The following is a 21968-nucleotide window of genomic DNA, read 5'->3' as shown; positions in this document are numbered from 1 at the left end:
ATGTCACAACACACCTGACAGCTGCCGTATGATGAGATAAAGTGCAACATAAACACACTGAACACCTCTGTCTCCTTTTCTTTGTGTTCCAGGAGAAACAGTATGTGGGCTTTGCAACTCTGCCTAACCAGGTCCACAGGAAGTCTGTGAAGAAAGGCTTCGACTTCACGCTGATGGTGGCAGGTGCGTTTCAAGCTGAATCTTGCCTATTTACACTCAGCTGCCTATTTAATAGGCACACTAAACTAAAACCAATTTAGGCATATAATAAATTCCCATGGACCAGTTTTTGTTTGAGTTGTTTTTAGAGCCATTTAGCTGTTTCTAATATTTTGCCTATCCTCATTGATAAAGTCATCATGGCAGATGGATTTATTGCAGCACTACATTAGTAAATTGGCAGCTGAGTTTATTTTATTAATATCTCATAATTAAATATACACACAGGATAACTATCTGCGTGTCTGTGCGTGTGTTTGTGTTTGACCTGCAGGAGAGTCCGGTATGGGAAAATCCACTCTTGTTAACAGCCTGTTCCTCACAGACCTCTACAAAGACAGGAAGCTACTGAACGCTGAGGGTGAGTCCTTGGTCTCTTTATTATCTCTGCGCAGCAGTCATAATGAATCCACTGCTTGCTGAATACTTAATGCAACTTCACAAAGCCCCACCTTTAATTCCCCATGTGTGTTAATTTTTTTTAATTAATCTTAGTTTTTTTTATTGGGTGCAACAACAACATATGAATGTGACAGACTTAACTTTTGGTGACATCTGTCACAAAATATAGAGACCACGTTTCCCAGTCAAATGTTCAATTCAATTCAATTCAATTCAATTTTCTTTATATAGCGCCAAATCACAACAAAAGTCACCTCAAGGCGCTTTTGTTGTGATTGATATGTGTGGATAGATTAAAAAAAAAAAAATCAAAAGCTAAAGAACAACAAGTTCAAACAAATCCAAACGACCTGAACGAGAGAGAATGATTGCTAAGGTCGTTTCCCTGATCCAAGAAGCCACCAAAACCTGGACGTAGCTATAGAGGCTGAGGGACCATAACACAACCCCAGCAGACGGTGGAAAGTGAGGTAGCATTAACCAACCAGATGGAGTAGTTTAGAAATAAATAAAACACAAAGCGATCTCTAGATGAAGCCTACAAGCTGTTCTACTTAACAGCGGCCAAAGAAATAAAGTCCTAAGCTTGCTGGCCTGTCTCTTCAACATAAAACTATAGTAGTGAGTAGCACCCCTAAACGTAGTGTGTCTAACAAAGTGTCTAAATGTGTCAACAATTACTTCCTCTCCCTGTCTCAGATGGACTCACACAGGTCAGTTACATTACTCACGCTTAGCAGCCATCAGTCAGCAGACCACAAACTCTGGGTACTCTAAGTTATATACAAGCGTCCCAGTGATGAGTAACCTCTCCCTAATCTAATGGCAGCAGGACAAACTTCACACAAGGGAACACAGCTGAATGAGTGCCAGCTGTTTTAATAGCACCCCAATTATAAGGGTACTCGTGCTCATGCCCATCGTTCCATTTTTGGCTGATTCAGTCTGCTTCGAAAGTGTCTGTGGGCAAAATACTGAACCACCAGTTGCTCTGGATGTGTTCATTGGAGTGTGAATGTTAGTAAGAAAGCATTTACACATAGAAAAATGTGCTTGTGTGAATTTGTGTGTGTGAATGAGACATGTTGTGTAAAGTACTTTAAGTGCTAAAGTATAGTATTTATAGTTTTTAATGAGTTGTTGATCGGCTCTTGTACACTTTCACTGACCTCCCACTTCACTTGTCTTCTCCTCCTCATTGCTGTCACGTTGCAGAACGCATTAATCAAACTGTGGAGATCATCAAACACACCGTGGACATCGAGGAAAAAGGAGTGAAGCTTAAGCTGACAATTGTGGACACGCCAGGGTTTGGAGATGCTGTGAACAACAATGAATGGTAAACATAAGACTCTCGCTGATCTGCTTGTGTCTGATTCAGACTGTTCGATTGAATTCCCGGGACCTCGCAAGAGCAGCTAATGTGGTCTGCGGTGTCTTTTTTGTCCCAGCTGGAAGCCGATCACAGACTACATAGATCAGCAGTTCGAGCAATATTTCAGGGATGAGAGCGGGTTGAACAGAAAGAACATCCAGGATAACAGAGTCCACTGCTGCCTCTACTTCATCCCTCCATTTGGGCATGGGTAATAACACACACACACACACACACACACACACACACACACGTGTACACAAAGAAGTCATGATTAAAGCCACAATTTTGAGTCTCCTGCTCTTTCGTTTTCCATGCTCAGGCTTCGTCCGGTGGACGTTGAGTTTATGAAGGCTCTACATGAAAAAGTGAACATTATTCCACTCATCGCAAAAGCCGACTGTCTCACGCCCAACGAGATAAAAAAGCTTAAAGACAGAGTGAGTCAAGGAGCTCCGCAGCAAAATCAAGATGTTTGCTTTGCAGGCTGGTGAATGAAATATGATCTCTCTCTCTCGTGTCTGTGTGTGTGTGCGTGTGTGTCTGTGTGTAGATAAGAGAGGAAATAGACAAGTTTGGGATCAAAGTGTACCAGTTCCCTGAATGCGACTCTGACGAGGATGAGGAGTTTAAACAGCTGGACAAAGAGCTGAAGGTGAGTCTGGGGACTCACATACCTGTGAGCTACTGACTTGCTGTACCTGTGGCTACAGATTCAGATCATCGTACTTCTTATTTAACAAATGCATGGAGAAAAAAATGCAAACCATATGGCTATCATCCATGCAGAGTGGAGCAGACCACCAGGCTCATACACCAGCAGTGGTTTCGGTGAATAGTGTAGAAGGGTAACCTTTTATTGAATTATTACCTCTATTTGAACTTTATAGTATAAAACAAACATGAGGTCTTTCTCGATCTGTCAACACACTGTCACAGTCTTCCTTAATACATGGATTATGCTCAGTTAGCATTTGGTATGTCACTTTCTCAGGTCAGGTGTGGAAAACTAAACAAACTTCTTGTTCTCTGGAAGATTATTTAATCCAGTTAAAAACTCTGGGAAAATAACTCGAAGGTATTTGCCTCTAAACCTTGGACCTGCATTGCATTCAGTGGAAGTGAATGGAGTTTTGTTTTTCCTCCTTAAAGCAGCTAAAAGGCTAAGCTGCATCAGAATGTATATCTCAACTCCTCTGGATAATCTGCACTTGTTAAGCTGGCAGGTTGGAAGTGCTCGTGAAAGCTGCTCACAGCAATGTTTTGTGCCTTTGTTTTTAATAAACTGTAACCATTAAAAGAGGTCGTATTAAATGATTCAAACAAGGACACAGGAGCACATTTCAGCATGATGGAAAGTGATAAAAGCTTTTTTGTGAAGAAAATGGAGATGGATCTAGAGATGCTGCCAGACGTTGAAGTGGGTGTGATAGTTGGATGGCGTTTTGGAAAACTGAGCAAAACCTGTGATACAGAGAAGCCTTCAGCTGGCAGAAAGTATCTGAACTAAATGATATATATGGTGTATGGATAAAGTTCAAAGACAAATTTATTAAAAGGACCTTTCTTCTCCTTTCTTCCACCATGTTGTAATATGGTTCAAAGTTCAGTCTTAAACAACCCATTTTAGCTCCCTTACCTTTAAGACCATCCTCCCGTTAAGCCAGCTTATCTCTGATTGGCTGCCCCTCACAAGCACATGTTTAATACACACGTTTACAGCTTGAAATATCCTCTATTACTGACATAATACACAGCCAAGAGTAGAAAAAACATCTGAAACAGGGTGTTTTAAGGAGTCTGAAGCTTGGATTACTTGCACATATACTAAATGAAAATAAGGAAAAACACACCTAATCTCCTTTAAAATGTGAGTTCATTAACCTAAATGTACCTGCATGGCTTAATGGCATGAGGCCCAAGTGTGTTGCTGTGGAATTTTGGGCTCCTAACCATTTACTGTCCTTTTAAATGAAAGTACAGCAGCGGCTCAGGGGAGATAGATGCGGGCTTGGAGCATGAACGCACCGATCAGCTGAGAAAGTCAGTGGAGAGAAAATAAACAGCTAACAGTCTTTTACCTGTCTCAACAAATAAAGTCACAGTTGTCTTGAGCAGCTCAGGGGTCTTTTGTGAGTGTGTATAACTCTGTCAGTGTGTACCAGCATGCTCAGACAGCTTTCTCGGAGCAGAGAGGGGTTGAAATAACAACCTTTCCTCCCGTCTCCTTCTGCAGGAGTGCACCCCGTTCGCTGTGATTGGCAGTAACACAGTGGTGGAAGCTCGTGGACAAAGAGTGAGGGGAAGGCTGTACCCCTGGGGGATCGTCGAAGGTATGCACACTCGAATATTCCACGTCTGTTCAGCTTTATTCAGCCTGAATGTAAATTGAAATAGTTTGCATGTCTTGACTTGATTAATAAAGTTAATGATGCATATTTCTTTGCGCAGTGGAAAACCAATCGCACTGTGACTTTGTGAAACTGAGGAACATGCTGATTCGTTCCCACATGCACGACCTCAAAGACGTAACCTGCGACGTCCACTATGAAAACTATAGAGCGCAGTGCATACAGGAGATGACCAGGTACGTGAGGAATGAAAGCGTGAGCACGTGTAGCAAACAACTTCAATAGATGCTGATGTTTTCTCTCCATTTTCTTCATCTCTCAGTAAACTGGCTCAGGACAACCGGATGGAGAGCCCGATCCCCATCCTACCGCTGTCCACTCCAGATGTGGACACTGAGAAACTGATCAAAATGAAAGATGAGGAGGTACCAAGCAACTTTTGTTGTTGTTTTTTAAAAAAAAAAAATGATTAAACACAAACTGTTATGACTTGTAATTGTGCACCATAATAAGATTTAACATGTTACAATTTTGTTGGATTCTGTTGAGGATGTGAAAATGTCTGCTGCGTAAAACGACACACAAAGAACCAAAATGCCAGCAAAATATTTAAAATGACAGTTTTTAATCTGCTCTCCTCTCTGTCTCCAGCTGAAGAGGATGCAGGAGATGCTGAACAAGATGCAGCAGCAGATGCACGACAAAGAGCAGTGATGTGCCGCAGCGCCACCTGCTGCTTATCTCCCTAACGACAGTGAGACCTCCAGACTTTGAACATGGTTATCAAGCGTTAGTGGCAACTCTGGCTGTACATTAATCTTCAGTTTGGTGCTTTTGTATAGTTTGTTTGCCTGGAGGGTGTTTTTTTTTCCTCTGAAACTATCCAATCTCCCACTTTGAGCCCCTCGCTGTGGTCCTAACATATAAGATATAAACACATAATTTAATAATCAGTGTATCTAATTTATAAATGCAGTGCTAAACTTTTTGGATTTAATGTCAGGGTGTTTGCTGCGACATATTTTGTAATGAAACGTAGGTTCTTGGTGATGTTTAGATTTTTGAACATGGATATTGTTTTTTATTATGCGCTGGTGTGTTTCGGTGTGTGAATGATCATTACATTTTCTTTAATATTACCTTTAATATTACCAGGTATCCATCCATAAAACTCCTTTAAAAGGTACCACAGTGAATTTACGTCTACTAAAATCTGATTTTAGCTCTTCTTCATTTGCTCAAAAATACATTTGTTTGGCATTTATTTGCCGGTGAAAATCTTCTGCTCCTCTTCCAGCATTTTGTTAATGTGCCGAATGAGCTGAAAATGCTCTTCTTGCCGGTGGCTACAATGAATGGCGAGCCTCTGAGATAACGAGAGTCTGTGCAGTGCAGGGTGCATGTGCAAGCATGTTGTCATTACTCATATCTGCTAAATGCTGCTGTGGGCCTATTTTTACTGCTTTTTAGCCGATGCCCTGTTGTTGAATTTGATGGATCGTGGCCTACAGGATGCTTTGTTACCACTACAGGATCAGTAACGAGGAGCCACTACTTTGTGCTTCTGTTTAAATATCTCTTCTTGGAAGTGAATTATGCCACCAAAGTTGTGTGTCCACAGTATGACAGAGCGTGTGTGTAGGTGTGTGTGTGTGTAGTCTCTGATACTGATGAGCTGTACATATTTTTGCCTGAAGGCTGTGAGCTCAGTCTGTGTCCCATTTACAAAGGTGTGACAAATAAACCCCAGTTTGTCGTCAGTCTGGCCTCGCCGCTTCAGTGTTGTTTTTTAGGAGACTCGCACGATATCCTCATTCACGCCCTCACGTCAGAGTCCGAGCAGCAGTACTCAGAGCTGAAGCTGCTGCAAGGACTTGATCTGCTGATTCATATTTATCTCCTGCAGCCATTCTTCCTCTGCACTGCGCACGGCATCTTCTTCCTGCTGGGCAGCCCAGAAATACACAAGCAGATATGGGAGGAGAGAAATATCTCAGAAGAGCTCAGTTATTATATTATTATTTTATTATTAAGTGTCACAGTGGAAAATAAGGGTGTTTTAATAAAGGTAAAAGCACTCGTTATTGTGATAATGTTGAATGCTTGTGGTGACAGAGTGAATTTTAGCTGCTTTATTCAGCTCAGTAGCATGAAATGTCTTTTCTTAACCTAAAATAATTCAAAAGAATTCACAATCGAATCATTTGTTTGTTAATTGTGTTTTGTCTTACTGATTTGTATCTGCAAACTAATTGGAGTAAAATTGCAATTTGCTTCTCCGAAGGGCTGTATGAACATAAAACAGAAATATCCAAGATCACTACAACTTCCTCAGATTTGTTTTTAAGCATATAAACACCCCAAAGTCAAACTGGGGTTTCACTGCTCAGAGAGACTACAACAAGCGCGAGACTTACATCTCAGAATCTACACGCCTCAGTTAGCATGTCAATGTTGAAGTTCATGACAGTACAATTAGAAAAAGACTGAACGAGCATGGTCTTGGTTGGAAGGGCTGCCAGGAGAAAGCCTCTTCTCTCAGGAAAGAACGTGGCACAGCTCAGATGTGCAAAGCTGCATCCGAACAAATGACAAGTTCTCGGTGATGGAGGTGTGATGATTTAGGCTTGGTTTGCAGCCACGGGATCTGGGCACTTTGCACTCATTGAGTCAGTCATGAACTCCCCTAATATCAAAAGTACTCTAGAGTTGAACTGAAGCTTGGCTGAAAATGGGTCATACGACAGAAGAATAAAGGTGTTATAAAGGTGCAGTGAAAGTCCAGAAATGCTGTGGGAGCTAAGAAAGCTGTGCATAAACGAACGCTCTATGAACTGAAACTGTGTTGTAAAGAAGAGTGGGCCAAAATTCCTCAACAACACTGAGTCCTACGAATATCTTTATTTGCACATGACTGTACGTAACCGCTGTCAGACAGTTTAAAACAGAAGAAAAAAAATGTTTTTGATTTTTCAGCATTTTTGTGCTCCTTATTGGCTCCTTATGGAATATTTAATATTAGACTTAATACATGCCATGTCTGGTGTGCATTAAGACACATAAACTATAAAATTATAAAAGTAGATTATAAAGAATTGTACACTTCAAATTATTACACATATTTAATACATGTTTGTAGTTTGCTAAACAGAACTAGGAAGAGTCTAGAGGGTCGTGGGGTGGAGTGAAAATAAGTCATTAAAAACTTTATTGTCCTCACATTAAATTCTCTATTTATGTCATGATGGGAAAAAAATTGTCAGGGTCTGGGTGTGTGGCTGTAAAATTCCGCTGAAGGTCTGGACCTCCCTGGTATCCACCCATGGGCAGGGCCTACAGCCTCCCTCACCTGAAGCTGATTGAAGCAATTAGGTTGGAGATTTAAGCTGCTTGCTGACACTGCTTCCTCGCCATTTCATCAACTAGCCTATTTACTCCTGGGAATTCCATCACACTGAACAACTCATCTTGGAAATCTGGTTAACCCGCCTGCTTTCAGAATCATCTCCTTGCCTCACCTGCCTGCCCTTACACCACCACGGGACCTTCACCGCTCAGGACAGCTGACACACACCACCAAACCCACCCGGACCACACCACCTCTCCTTCAACGCTTCCATCTCCCACCTGCACATGCGTACCTAATCACCAGCCATCTGCCGTTGCTTTCTTGGGCCTGTCTCCTTGCTTTATCCCTCTCTCCTGGCCAAGACCCTCACGCCCCATGTGTCAAGCCTTAAGCCAAGTGCCATTGTAAACATCATCCTTGTGTTAGTTAATAAAACTTTGTTAAACCCTTTCCTCAGCCTCCGCTTTGGGTTGTCTGCATGTGGGTTTGATCTTTGGTACTCAGCCTCCGGCCGTTTTGTGACAAAAACATTTCTAGCCTCATGTGATCTCAATAAAAGGCCGACAATCGATTACTGTGTGAAAATACTCAAACTTTAAAAATAAAGAAAATCTTTAATTAGTATAAACAGCTCTTTTTAGAACTTTATTAGGATTTAAATCATCAAAACATAGCGGGTGGCATGTTTTCCACGTTGGTGTGCATGTTCTGTGCGTGCATGTGCACAGGCGTGTGCATGCCTGAGCTCATAATTTGACAGCGGTCTTTATCAGTGAGAGCCAGCTGGCAGTAGCACACACTCTGAGAGCAACTGTAAAAAACAGAGTCATCTCCCGAAGACGCGACGCACTGAAGGTAAAAGACTCTCCTCAGACCTTGTTTAGACTTTTCAGGTCTGCTGTGACATCATCAGTTTAATTTATTCCTCTTAAAGTTTAAGTTGATAGTTGATGTAATTACTGTGTTTTGTTTTCATTTACTCTACAGTGTAATGTACTTAGTATAAATGTGTGAAAACAGCAATGGGGTTGTGCAGCTTGTCATCAGCAGGGAGGTGTTTCCTGTAAATGTCAATGCAATTGACTAAAATTATCCAAAATTAATAATTTATCCTGTAAAACGTAGAAATTTGTTATTTATGAGTACACATGATGACCTCATTATTACCATATTCTAAACATATGTGGTCATTTTGTAATGTTTATGTGTTAAATTTGTTCAAATAAATTATGCCCTAGTTTTAGATCATGGATACATCACATGCAGTTTTACATGTTTTATAAAGTCTGCATGAAATTTACTGCTAATGTCATATTAATCAGGACAAACTGCTCAAACAATGTATGATCAAATACAAAGCAGATACTGTGACCAGTAAAATGAAAACACCTGCACACATGAATGCATTTTTAGCTACAACAACACAAACTGCAGCCTCACAACAGAACCGAGACTTTGTGTTTTCTGATCATTTACGTTGAGATATGAGTTTGCAGTGGACACTTGTTTGTGACACACAAACAATGACAGGCAGAGGTAACTCTAGTTTTCGAATCATTATCTCAAAATGTTGAGTTCCTTCTGAGTAAGATCGAGTTTTTAAGATGCAATTTCAAGATATTTAAACCAAAACCTTCCGCACTCATCCACGCCTCGTTTCTGTTACCTTGTGTCCTTTCCTGATTTTCTCTTCACCGATTGGCTCCTGTTTTCTTTTGTCTTTTAATTGAACTCAGTTTGCACACATTATACAAGGACTACACTCCTCCATGGGGCAGCAGCTCAGAGTTTTTTCGGTTCATGTGCGTCTCCTTGTGCAGTTAAATAACCTTTGGTCTGAAGTAAAATAAACCATAAGTACTGATTGCTGGCTCTGTTTTTGCTGATAATCCTTTTCTTTGAACCTCCAAATTACATTTATGTTATATAGAAAAAACCCCATAAGCTCATGTATGTCTGATTTTTTCCCTCTGGCACTGGTGTGGGCATCAGATCTAAAGATCCATCATCAGTCCAGCCCTTTAGATCTGAGCAGCTCTTATGCATGCTTTACTGCCTTAAGTTAGAAGAGTTTATCTTTTTGCACAATGTGGATTTTTGACTTTGTTTTATGTCAGCGCATGATGAGTTTTGCATAAACACACTAATGATCTTCATGGCTTCAATAATATACAGTGAAGAGATTGTTTCACACGATACATACAAAGGGCAGTTTTACAGTTCACCTCACTCTAATTAACCCTTGATTCCTCCTCTCTCCTCTGCAGTGATTAGGAACCATGAAGGAGTTTCTGCTCATGTGTCTGCTCCTCTTGTTTGGAGGTCAAAGGTCCTCCGCCTGTCCCCATCTCTGCTCCTGTCACGGCAGCCAGGTGGACTGCAGCAGCAGATCTCTCACAGCTTCTTCGCTGCCTTCCAGTTTCTCTGCTGGGACCTCCGAGCTCCGTCTCCACAATAACCTGCTGACCACCCTCCCTAACGGGCTCCTGGACGATCTGACCTCCCTCCGCTCCGTCTCTCTTCACGGTAACCCCTGGGCGTGTGACTGTGGCGTCCTCTATCTGCGAGCCTGGCTGCTGCGCCAACCTGCTGGCAGCACATCACATGTGGGCGTCAACTGCAGCTCCCCACCCAAACTGAGAGGTCGGCTGGTGGCGTATTTAACTGAGCAGGAGGTGCTGGACTCCTGCCACTACTGGTACTGTGACCTGGCTTTGGCCTCGCAGGTGTGTCTGCTTGTATTTGTGGTCGTGCAGGCGGCTCTGCTCGTGGCTCTCGTCTTCTTCCTCAAGAGGTTCGAGAAGGTGTCTAAAGAAGCAAAGAGAATAACAGAGGAGAGCTTTAACCCCGCGGATGGTCAGAGGGAGAACGAGTACATGCCTTTAAAGCCGTGATGTGCGAAGGGCTGATCAGCATTTGAACACCAGGGATGAAACCTCTGTCACTGTGATTTTAAGTTTAGGTGTCAAGTTGAAGGAGTAACCTGAAAATAAATATATTCAGATATGTAGAAACATAAATATATTAAACACACCAAGTTTCAGCTTCGTTTCAGGAGAGAACTCGTGAGGAAGATTTTAGATCTGAAAGGCTTGGATACAGTTTTCCCCCTTTAATTTGTCACATGTCCAGTTGCAGACCACATTAGACCACTGTAAAATGAACTAAACAAAAACAAAGATTATTTTATCTGAGAGTAAATAAACTAACGTGTTAATAATATCATTGTGTTTGCTCTTTACACATATCTGATCAAATGATGTATGAAACCTGATTTATCTACAAAATGTTATTTAAAAATCATATTTTATGATTTTAAAATAAAATAATAATCCATGTGTTGTTATTATCTGGATTTAAGCATAATTGAAGACCAAATGAAGGGCAGATATGTTGTTTGTATCTGTTTAGGGCAATTTCAAGTTGTTTATTCTTTTGAGCTTTATTTTAGGGCAAATCTCATGATGTCTTTTGCCATTTTGCATTCATACATTGTGTAATTTGTAAGAAAACAAAGCAAAAGAAATTATTCTGATTGATGTTTTGTCATATTTGTGTAACTTTTAAGCACAAAACAAATGGTTTGATTAAATTTTTTTCTAATTGTTTCAAAACATTGTACACTTTTTTCACAATTGTATTACAAATTTCATTGCTTCCTTAGCATCCTTATTTATTATACCAACCCTCTACATGTCCTCTGTCATTACATACATGAACCTCCTCTGAGGTTTTCCGTTTTTCCTCATGCCTGGCTCCATCTTCAGCATCTTTTGTCCAGTATATCCACTATCCCCCCTCTGAATATGTCCAAACCATCTCAGCCATATCTCTCTAACCCTTGTCTCATAATCTCTCAACCTGAGTTGTTCCATCTCTTGTGTTTTTCTCAGTTTCACAGTCTCCAAACCAAAAATCACAGCAGGTCTCACTACCATCTCTTAAACCCTCCCTTTCACTCTTGTTGCTATCCTTCTTTGACAAATACCCCCTGAAACTAGCCTTCACCCTGCGATCTCAACAGAGTCCTCATACACGTCCTGTTTCTCTCTTGGCACCCATGTTTTCTCTAGAGCCACCAAAATACAGCTTTAAAATGTGCCATCAGAAGAACTTCAAATGTGTTACATCACAATTTGGAAGATTTTTGCATTCGTACGTCAAATAAACATCAATCGGACCAAATCATTATCATCAAAATAAGCTTTTTGCCATCTGATATTGGCTGACCCCATAAGACAAAAAGGACCCTTATACGTCATTTAAATGTAAGTATTTTGAGTTGATTAAATAAAAATCAATAAATAAAAAAGATTATATGTTATACAGTTTAGGTTATAAACAATATTTTTAGTTAGGATCACTAAACAACGGGACGTCGAACTTTTTCTATAGCGGAACGTTCCTACGGAGTCAAATTTTAGCGACGGACCGGTTTGGTTGATGAACACTTAAATGTTTACACGTGAGGTTAGTGCACTGCTTCAGTTTTTGGATCCAGGTGTTTAAAGTCAAATGCAGCTGTTCAGATAAGAAGGTTTGTATTTGGAGGTGTTCACAAACTTTTAATCGGTTCTGTTAATAACAATTTTAGGCTAACGATAAAGTTACCTTGTTAGCTGTCGATGTTTAGCAAGCAGTGTTTCAGACTTTTTTGGTCTTTCTCATTATAACCGGTGGCTTTGGGTTCATAGCTTTTTATTCACTGACCTACAGACTTAAGTTTAAAATGGGAAAACTAAGGAAAAAACACAACTGGAAGGGGCGACAGCAAAGTGACCCTCCGCCATCAGCAGATGAAGAGAAGACAGAAGTTGTTGTGGAACTCAAAGGTAGCAGGAAAACATCAAGAGGAGAAAACATCTTTGACACGTTGCATGTCGTGCATTCTGTGACCCTGACTCTTCTGTTTGTATAAATCAGATGGGTCCATACTGAAAGGTGTAGATGAGAGCAACGCCTTGGTCCTCCCATCCAGCAAATCCAAGAAGAATAAATCCTCGCTGCCACCGATCTCCAAGAAGAAGCCCCTCACCAAGAAGCAGAAGAAGGAGCTGCAGAAGGTCCTGGAGCGCAAGGAGAAGAAAGCTCAGGTTAGGAATCTTCGTACGTTTAGTTCTCTGTGAGGTTTTTCTATTTCATGTCGACATTAATAACTAGGCTGATTACTTTAGTGACAGTGTTCCATTGTTTCTAAAGTCCTGAAAGAAAGTTAATGATTTGGTTTTTTAAATGATCAAAGTGAAGTCAAAGTTGATCCTGAAGATGTGAAAATGTTTGATTTTCCTCAGTAAAGTGGAGCAGATATGTGTTATGTGCCGATAAGTACTCTGACTCTAGATATAGAAGCTGAGTATTGAGCACAGTACGATGTTGTCCTTATATTTACTGTAGCTTGTAGCTTAGCTTGTTCTCTAAAGTAATTTGAGCTATATGCTTGAAAGATTTGAATCAGGTGAAAGTTTGTTGTTATCGTTGTTTTGTTATCAGCACTGAAACATGGATGTTTTTATTGTGTTGTAGTGATATTTTATTATAATAGTGATATTTTATATTACTCTCTGCTCTTTGAGGGCTGAATTTTAACAGTCAAGCTCACATGCCGTTTACATGTTGCTCTCTCTTCTGTCCAGAGAGCAGAGATCCTGGCCAAACTGGCTGAGGTGCAGCTTCCAGAATCCGAACTGAAGCTGCTGTACACCACTTCCAAACTGGGAACAGGAGAAAAGCTCTACCAGGCTAAACGGTAAGAGCACAACACAACGTGTTAATCAAGATGGAGAACATGTGTGATTGTTTCTCGGTGGAGAAGGTGGAGTAAAAGCATCTTGTCTTCTTTTTTTTTTATTCAGGTCAGCAGATGAAGTAAAGAATGAAGACTCTGGCCCAAAGATCAGCAGCGTCAGCGGAGCAAACAGGAAGAGAAAATGGGAGGAAGATGATGATGATGAAGAAGAACAAAAGGCAGAAGAGAGCAGTGATGTGGACACATCATCTGATGAGGATGAAGATGAGCAGGAGGATGAAGTTAGTAACACCACAGATATGAGTGAATGTAAGGAAACCAGCTCTGTCTGTCAGGAGACCAAACATGAAGTGAAGGTGGAGCAAGATGGAGAGAAAGAGAAGAAGATTTCAGATCAGGAGAAAGTTCAGAAGAAGCCGTCTGAACCAGCTATTTTCATTCCTGTTGATAGATCACCAGAAGTACAGGTGAGCACCTGAGACCGTAAAAGCATCCTGCAAAATAGAACTTAGAAAGGTGTTTTTGTGCATTTTCATCAATTCTGCATTACGATGCTGCTGCAGGGGGCTCGTCTAAAGCTGCCCGTTCTGGCAGAGGAGCAGGTCATCATGGAGGCCGTGAGAGAAAATCCCAGTATCGTCATCTGTGGAGAGACGGGGAGTGGAAAAACCACTCAGGTGCCTCAGTTTCTGTATGAAGCCAGCTATGCCAGGTAGTTTTTCCAGTTTATGGTGTTGCCTTTGTAAATGTTTCATTGGAGGAAAAAATGTGTGTGTAGTTCGCGTCATCCTGCTCACTCTTGATTCCTGCAGTGGCGGGAGGATGATCGGCATCACAGAGCCGAGGAGAGTAGCAGCAGTGAGCATGTCCCACAGAGTGGCCAAAGAGATGAACCTGCCCACACAGTAAATTAACCATTCTGTGTTCAGAGTAATAAAAAAAACAAAAACATACAGTTTAAAAGTATAACTTTGTGTTGTTAATTATATGTTTGTGTGTTTGTGTGTCTGTTATCAGGGTTGTGTCGTACCAGATTCGATACGAAGGGAACGTGACAAGTGACACAAAGATAAAGTTCATGACTGACGGTGTTCTGCTGAAGGAGATTCAGAAGGTATCATCTGCTTTCTACTGGGTCACCTAATAAATAATATGACAACAGGATGGAGGTGGAGGATCAGCCAGGTGGATGACTCGGCCTTTTTCATTTTTTGCAAACGATTTCATCAATTTTGACCAGTTAAATCAGTTCTAATGAGGAAAGTTAATGCCTCACTTCCATGTTATGTGTATTAACCAGTAGTAACAAATAGTTTTTGAATTGTGTTCTGAATTAAAGGTCAAAAAATATTTGCAGTATGTTATTTTTCCCCATCTTTGAAGAAGCAGTAAAGGGATAAACAAGCATGGATTTAGTGTTACTTCAATTGTCTCCAGTTTTGTCACAGACTATTTTGTGTTGCAGGATTTTCTGCTCCAGAAATACAGCGCAATCATCATCGACGAAGCACACGAAAGGAGCGTCTACACCGACATCCTCATCGGATTATTGTCTCGTATCGTCCCCCTCAGGAACAAGGTGGGAATATCTTAACGTTTCCAATTTACGGGAAAAAAAGGGGGTTGTTTCTATAAAAACCTCTCCGTTTCTCCTCCGTCTGTCTGCAGAAAGGTATGCCTATGAAGCTCCTGATCATGTCCGCTACTCTGCGGGTTGAAGACTTCACAGAAAACCAGCGGCTGTTTCGGACGCCTCCTCCCGTCATCAAGGTGGATGCTCGTCAGTTCCCGGTAACTATCCACTTCAACAAACGCACCCCGCTGGAGGATTACACTGGAGAGGCTTTTCACAAGACCTGCAAAATCCACCGGATGCTGCCTCCAGGTAGGTTTTAGAGTTTATATTTATTTACTACAGAAAGCGGTGAACAAAGAGGGGGATTTTGATGAAAGTAAAACTGAGGATATGGGTGATGGGGCGCCTCTTTAAGGGGCTGACCATGCGACTCACGTAAGGCCATCTCAAAGCCCTGGGTTCAAATCTACCCAAGGTGGTTTTCTGTATTTGCCTGTAAAAATGACTTGTGGTGTGTCTCATTCGGGTAAACTGCAGTTAGAGTTCAGTCTTTCCACAGATACAGTCTCCACTTCTTTTATAACATGTTTTGCATTTTAGGTGGTATCCTGGTGTTTCTGACTGGTCAGGCTGAAGTTCACAGTCTCTGCAGAAGACTGAGGAAAGCTTTCCCCTTCAGGAAGGGTGACACAGCTACAGGTGAGCAGTCGGCCTCCTCAAACTCTGACGTATATCTGAGCTGGGACTGTGGTTCTGTGTATTTACTTGAGTTTTGTATCCAGCTGAAGATGAGGAAGCCGAAACCTCAGAGGCAATGAGGAAGTTCAAAAAGGCCAAACAGAAGAAGACTGTTGTAAGTACCGTAAACTTTTTAAAAAATATATTCTGTCCATCTCAGTCCTCAACAGATATTGAACAGAAGTGTTTTAACTGTTGTCTCCAGTCTCTACCCCGAATCGACTTGGATAACTACTCCGCCCTGCCAGTGGATGAAGGTGATGAGGACAGAGAGGCGGGGATCGGAGACGAGGAGGATGGAGACTCCGATCTTGACCTTGGAGATGATCCTGCTGATGCAGGTAAGCCACTCTGAATAAATCTCCAGTCCAGGTGGATGCGTTTCAGATGAGCAACATTACAAATTCTGCCCTGTTTCCTCTCCGTAGAGGAAAAGGCGGACGCGTCCATACCGCTCTATGTCCTCCCACTCTACTCTCTGCTGGCCCCAGAGCAGCAGGCTAAGGTGAGATTAATATCTTATCACAGAACAAACTGATAAAAAAAAAAATCATACATGACAAGAGAAGTGCCGGTGCTTGTGCGATAAAGTAAAATAAACGTTTTGGTTTTGCTTCTGATCAGTCAGACTCATCATAAAACAATACTTAAAGAAATCTTTACTTCCCAGCAGATTTCTGTAGTTTTATTTTGAACTGAGTTTAAAATTTAAAGTCTAAACTTTCTGATTTAAAGTGCATGCCACTATAATTTCTAATAGCAGCCACTCAGTAGCTTCTGCTTTTAGTAAATAGCCATCACAGTTTTATTTATAGTGTAGGGATAAGTGCTTTTTGCTCATTTGGTTTATGTGCAAAATGAAGGGTTTAGGAAAACTAAAAGCTCCAGTTTACTGACTTTTCTAAACAAAATGTAGCTTTATACACCCTTTGAGTTCTTTTTCAGACTTTTTTTCAGTAGTTTTGGAGTCACATGATGCTTTTATGATGACATCATGTATATGCGTTCTTTTTGGCTGCAGGTGTTCAGGCCTCCTCCTCCCGGCACTCGTCTTTGCGTCATCGCCACCAACGTGGCAGAGACGTCTTTGACCATTCCGGGGATCAAGTATGTGGTGGACTGCGGTCGAGTTAAGAAGCGTTTCTACGACAAAGTGACCGGAGTGTCTTCCTTTAAAGTCACATGGACCTCACAGGCTTCAGCCAATCAGAGGGCTGGCAGAGCGGGACGAACCGAGCCAGGACACTGCTACCGGTCAGTGCTGTTAAACTACGTAACCCTAAAACCCTAATTAGAGAGGGTTGTTTTGTTTTTTGAGGGGTTTTTTTTACACAACAAGGATTTTCACCACAGTTTCTCCTTGTTTCTGCAGGTTGTACTCCTCTGCAGTGTTTGGAGACTTCGCTTTGTTCTCCGAGGCGGAGATCACTCGCAGGCCTGTGGAGGACCTGGTTTTACAGATGAAAGATCTCAACATAGAAAAAGTCAGTAAAATCTGAAATGCTGTCTTAAAGGGGAACAAAATTGTGATAGCAGGGTTTTAACCAGAGTCATATTTTGTGTTTTCTGCAGGTGGTCAATTTTCCTTTTCCCACACCTCCCTCTACTGAGGTTCTTGTTGCAGCAGAGCAGTTATTAGTGTCGCTGGGAGCTCTGGAAGAGCCTCCGTGTACTGGAAGGTAATTTTTTACTGTTCCATTTAAGTGTAATTGATGAGGCCCCTTTTTTTCTTGGAACACAAAATATATTTATTAAAAGGGTGGTTTTACTTCAAAGATGGCTCCTGCATAGAGACATGGAAAAAATTTAAATGAAATCTATACTGGGCAGAATCCTGCAGGTATTGATATTGTACGTTTCAGTTTACTTTCATGCGTTTTAGCTCCTAGCTGGTGGCTAGCCTTCACTGTCTAGAGCAGCTGTAGTGAGTCATAATGTTGTTTAAATGGACACTTGAGCATTATCAGGATTTCTGCTTTAATAAAAGCATAAAATTCAGTTTAATTCAGTTTTATTTAAATCAAATCACAACAACCGTCGCCTCAAGAAACTCTAAATTGTAAGGAAAAGCCTGTGTGTATATTGTGAGAGAAAACCCCAACAATCACACAACCGCCTTATAGCAAGCGCTTGGCAACAGTGGGAAAGAAAAACTCCCTTTTAACAGGAAGAAACTTTCTTGAACACACTGAGTAATCACTCACTACAGTTTAGAAAAAGTGAAAAGGTATAAAACAGTCTTGTGCAAACTTGTAAACTGTTTATTTCTTATAAGGTTGAAAGACATGCAGCGAGCGAAGCTGAGCTGTCCCATCACCCCTCTGGGCAGAGCGATGGCGTCGTTCCCCGTGGCGCCGCGTTACGCTAAAATGTTAGCGCTCGGGAAGCAGCAGGATTGTCTGCCATACGTCATCGCTGTGGTAGCAGCCATGACAGTTCGGGAAATTTTTGAAGACCTCGACAGGTGAGAAAAGTGTAAAAATTGATGCTTTGGAAGAGCAGATCACCACATATAGATGAGACTAACTTTAAATGTAGGATGAAATCTTGAAATACCCTTCAAGCTCAGTCTGTTTTCGAGCCGTATATATATGATTTTTTTATTTATTTTTAATAGCTATAATTTTTTTTCCTTTTCCTCTGTTTCTCTCCTCAGACCTGCTCGTAGTGAAGATGAGAGCTCCAAGCTCAACCAACGTCGAGCTCGGCTGACCCAAATGAGGAGGTTGTGGGCTGGGCAAGGAGCCTCGGTCCTGCTGGGGGACCTCATGATTATGCTGGGTGAGCTTACTCTTTGTTCAAGTTGCACTAGTGGTCAGTATTGTACAACAGTGTTTTAGGCAGTCTGTTAGATTGCATGCTTAGTGTGTTGTATGGCTCCAAAACCATAAATTTCTTCCAGGTTTTAGCAACAAGCCGAATTTTGAGGTGAAGCTGAAACAGCAGGAGGCTCTTCATTAGAATAATTTTTACAGAGACAGATTTAACTGGGGTCCATGAAGCCTTTAAAAAAAAATTGTACTGCTTGAATATATTACATATGTTAATAACTTGCATTCCTGTGTCTCCAGGTGCTGTTGGTGCTTGTGAATTTGCTGGCTGCACTCCCAGGTTTTGTGAGAACAGTGGGCTGAGGTATAAAGCTATGGTGGAGATCAGAAAGCTCAGAGGACAACTTACCAATGCAGGTACATGCACACAGCAAACTCAGATAATCAACATGTCTGCCTCTGAAACACAGCTGCAAGTCATTTTTCTTCCCTCCTCCCAGTGAACGCTGTGTGTCCAGAGGTGGGGGTCTTTGTGGATCCCAAGATGACTCCACCGACGGAGCACCAGGTGGTTTGCTTGCGGCAGATTGTTCTGGCAGGTCTCGGAGACCATCTTGCGAGGCGTGCCCAGGGAGAGGATTTGGTGGACCCGAAATGGAAGAATGCATACAAGGTCTGTAATTGAACATTAGAAGTATATACTGTGTTATGGGTCTCTTCACATCCTCATCTTTATCCATTTTTGCTCATAGACGCCGCTTATGGATGAGCCGGTGTTCATTCATCCAAATTCTGCGTTGTTCAAAACGCTGCCAGAGTTTGTGGTCTACCAGGAGGTCATGGAGACCAGCAAGATGTACATGAGAGGTAAATGAGACTGAAAGGGAATAAAATCACATGTGTCCTCTTAATTCATGTAGAACTGACTGCCCGGATGTGTCTGATTCCTACGTGTGTGACAACTTTTTATAGTTGAATATATAAAAGGGACTACCTTGTGATTAAAAGGTTGTTACTGCATAAATCTGCAGGTCCATCTTTTATAGTCTGTGGCACAGTCCTGATTGTATGGCTGCTTACATGCTTGTTTTTAATCATTTTTACCTATTTTCTAAATATCTTCCTTCTTTAATCCCTAATTAAAGGACAATAAAGTGGTGCTGGGTTACTGAAACAAGATTTGCAGACTGATGCCTTTCCTTTATTCCTGTCAGGTGTTTCAGCTGTTGAAGCAGAGTGGGTCCCACAGTTTCTCCCGCAGTACTGTCACTTTGGCTCTCCGCTAGAGTCACCGTCCCCGTGGTTCTGTTCTTCTACCGGCACCATCAGATGCCACCGTTCAAGCACCTTCTGTGAGTTCTCCATAGCCGAGCACTAGAGCTGAAACCGCTTTCTGCCTACAGTGGATTAACTGCTGTGTTCCTCCTGTAGTCCGTGTGGGTTGGCAGTTGCCTGCAGTGGAGATGGAGTATCCAGAGGGCCTGGAGCGCTACAAGCTGTTTGCCAAGTTTCTTCTGGAGGGACAGGTATTGGTTTTTGCTTATCCTGAGCAATCCTTCCTGTAGTTCATCCATCCATTTTCTTCCGCTTATCCGGGGCCGGGTCGCGAGGGCAGCAGCCTAAGTAGAGAAGCCAGACATCTCCCCCGCCACCTCCTCCAGCTTATCCGGCGGAACACCAAGGCGTTCCCAGGCTAGCCGAGAGATATAATCTCTCCTGGTTCTGCCCGGTTTCGTCCTCCTGGTGGGACATGCTTTACTCTGAACCCCTCCCAGATGGCTGAACTCCTCAGCATATCTCTAAGAGGGAGGCCGGCCACCCTTCTAAGAAAGCTAATTTCTGCCGCTTGTATCCACAATCTCGTTCTTTCAGTCACTACCCAAAGTTTGTGATCATAGGTGAGGATAGGGACGTAAATCCATTTGGTTTGCATAATTATCCTTGTGACAAAAACAGTAATAGATAAATTAAAAACACGGGAAACCTTGCAAGAGCTGCACAATTAATAAACCTGACAGGAGCAGTTATCTCACTCACTGTAATGTGTACTTTGTATGGTTAACAGGTTTGTCCTGCACTAAAGAAACACAGCAGTCACCTGCTCTCAAACCCCTCCATCATGCTGAAAACATGGGCAAAGTAAGTTGGTGCTCTCACACACTTTTAATCCCTTTTTACTGCATTTCCTAATTCATTTACTCCATAAACCAGCGCATCTCGAGGAGTTTTTTTTCCCCTCTTACTGTCATGTCTTTGCTGTTTTTAGGTTGCAGCCCAGGACAGAGGCTTTCCTGGGAGTACTGGTGTCAAAGAAAGTTGACTGCAGAGATGCACTCCACTCTGTCTGGAAGACTGAAGAGAAATGTAAGCATTAATGTTGTTAGTTTGCTTCTGATTTGGTTAGTTGTTTTGTCATCTAATTGTAGAATTTTTTTTCTCCTCCTCCAGTTCTGCTTACTGCATACTGCCAGTGGTTACCTGAATCTGTGCACCAGGAAGTAGCTAAAAGTTGGCCTCCTCTATAAAAGCCTGCGTCTAAACAACCGAGATAATACAACAGACTCTTGACCGGAGACATCACATGGAGCTACATTTTGGCAGAGCCTAAATCTTTTGACTGTGGTGTCTGTTTTTTATGGTTAATCAAAGGGTGTTTACAATATCACAACACTGCCTTAGTATTACTTTTATATTTTATTTACTGTACCACTTGTAAAGAAGATATACAGGCACAGTTGAAATGTCTTTTAACTTGTAATCAGTGTGCTGCTGTTTATGTATGTCTGATTTGGTCTTCATAAGACTTATAAACACTGACTGTGAGAGGCTGGCATTTGACCTTTTTTCATGCTTATTAATACGTGTGCTTGAAGGTTAAAGGTCAACTGAACCAATTTTGCACTGTATGGCATTTTATTTGTCATGAGGATTATTACCAGCTTATGAAGAAAATAAGACTTGATGTCAGCTTGGGCTACTCTAACTCTAGGATGGAGTCAGAGTCAACAAACTGTTAAAGCAAGTGGATGTTTACTGGGTGGGAGTGGTTGAGAATGAAAGCTCTGAATAAGCTGTGTTAAATAACTTGAAAAAAAGAGCACTACCAGGGGTGGATCTAGAAGGGTGGCGTGGGGTGGCATGTGCCACCCTAAAATGTTCCCTTGCCACCTTAACTGCCACCCTAGTTTTGTATATGACAGTGTTTATTAAAATAAGACAACATTAACACTTTGAGCCTAGCTACAGTTAACCCTGAATATAAATTCTAAAACTGAATATATTGCATAGTGTTACCCTCCTCCCACTCACCATTAACAAATGGTTCAGCCCAAAGTGCAGACCGGCTTTTTTTCTTGTTGTCAGTAGGAAGCGATGCCTATGACTGTGCCAGAGCACATTTTAAATCAACACCATGGGCATTTCAGATTTTACACACAAAAA

General features: G+C 41.7%; 3 protein-coding genes across 6 annotated transcripts in view; all 3 read left to right on the top strand.

The window, feature by feature from the left end:
• septin5a (septin 5a) overlaps positions 1–6429 on the top strand; it is a 23786-nt gene extending 17357 nt beyond the window's left edge. For all 3 annotated transcript variants that reach the window (XM_013912168.1, XM_005738227.2, XM_013912169.1), the window contains 10 exons: positions 93–183; positions 494–580; positions 1837–1960; positions 2073–2207; positions 2319–2436; positions 2550–2651; positions 4233–4329; positions 4448–4583; positions 4670–4772; positions 4999–6429. In XM_013912168.1, coding sequence (XP_013767622.1) covers positions 93–183; positions 494–580; positions 1837–1960; positions 2073–2207; positions 2319–2436; positions 2550–2651; positions 4233–4329; positions 4448–4583; positions 4670–4772; positions 4999–5061 — 1056 coding nt within the window. In that variant the 3' untranslated portion in view covers positions 5062–6429. The remainder of the gene's footprint in view (positions 1–92; positions 184–493; positions 581–1836; positions 1961–2072; positions 2208–2318; positions 2437–2549; positions 2652–4232; positions 4330–4447; positions 4584–4669; positions 4773–4998) is intronic.
• Positions 6430–8443: 2014 nt separating this feature from the next.
• On the top strand, positions 8444–11274 carry gp1bb (glycoprotein Ib platelet subunit beta). Its single transcript, XM_005738226.1, has 2 exons — positions 8444–8551; positions 9964–11274. The coding sequence occupies exon 2, from the start codon at positions 9976–9978 to the stop codon at positions 10588–10590; it is 615 nt and encodes a 204-aa protein (XP_005738283.1). The 5' UTR covers positions 8444–8551; positions 9964–9975; the 3' UTR covers positions 10591–11274.
• Positions 11275–12103: 829 nt separating this feature from the next.
• Positions 12104–21350, top strand: dhx37 (DEAH (Asp-Glu-Ala-His) box polypeptide 37). 2 transcript variants are annotated; one of them, XM_005738225.1, is made up of 27 exons: positions 12104–12166; positions 12413–12528; positions 12620–12789; positions 13330–13442; positions 13549–13909; positions 14006–14154; positions 14255–14347; positions 14460–14556; positions 14908–15021; positions 15111–15327; positions 15619–15717; positions 15801–15871; positions 15962–16097; positions 16185–16261; positions 16778–17010; positions 17129–17240; positions 17329–17435; positions 18032–18220; positions 18413–18537; positions 18828–18944; positions 19028–19200; positions 19280–19394; positions 19742–19879; positions 19959–20053; positions 20593–20666; positions 20794–20891; positions 20976–21350. In XM_005738225.1, exons 2-27 carry the CDS (start codon positions 12426–12428, stop codon positions 21050–21052), a joined length of 3453 nt encoding a protein of 1150 aa, XP_005738282.1. In that variant the 5' UTR covers positions 12104–12166; positions 12413–12425; the 3' UTR covers positions 21053–21350. The 2 variants fall into 2 exon arrangements, with proteins under 2 accessions (XP_005738282.1, XP_005738281.1); XM_005738224.2 differs by having other exon boundaries at positions 12134–12233.
• Positions 21351–21968: the final 618 nt, after the last annotated feature.

This window comes from Pundamilia nyererei, unplaced genomic scaffold (genome assembly GCF_000239375.1).
Source record: "Pundamilia nyererei isolate P.nyererei 1_Seehausen unplaced genomic scaffold, PunNye1.0 scaffold00082, whole genome shotgun sequence".
Taxonomy (NCBI): Eukaryota; Metazoa; Chordata; class Actinopteri; order Cichliformes; family Cichlidae; genus Pundamilia; species Pundamilia nyererei.
Note: the sequence above shows the minus strand (reverse complement) of the source record. Positions and strands in the feature narration are given on the sequence as shown.

What these genes read in the sequence shown, in the direction of transcription:
- gp1bb (XM_005738226.1), top strand. Translation starts at nt 9,976, where the DNA reads ATGAAGGAGTTTCTGCTCATGTGTCTGCTCCTCTTGTTTGGAGGTCAA.
- dhx37 (XM_005738225.1), top strand. Translation starts at nt 12,426, where the DNA reads ATGGGAAAACTAAGGAAAAAACACAACTGGAAGGGGCGACAGCAAAGT. An exon ending in AGATGATCCTGCTGATGCAG is followed by an intron (nt 16,098 to 16,184) that starts GTAAGCCACTCT and finishes TCCTCTCCGTAG; the next exon opens with AGGAAAAGGCGGACGCGTCC. An exon ending in CCCCAGAGCAGCAGGCTAAG is followed by an intron (nt 16,262 to 16,777) that starts GTGAGATTAATA and finishes TTTTGGCTGCAG; the next exon opens with GTGTTCAGGCCTCCTCCTCC.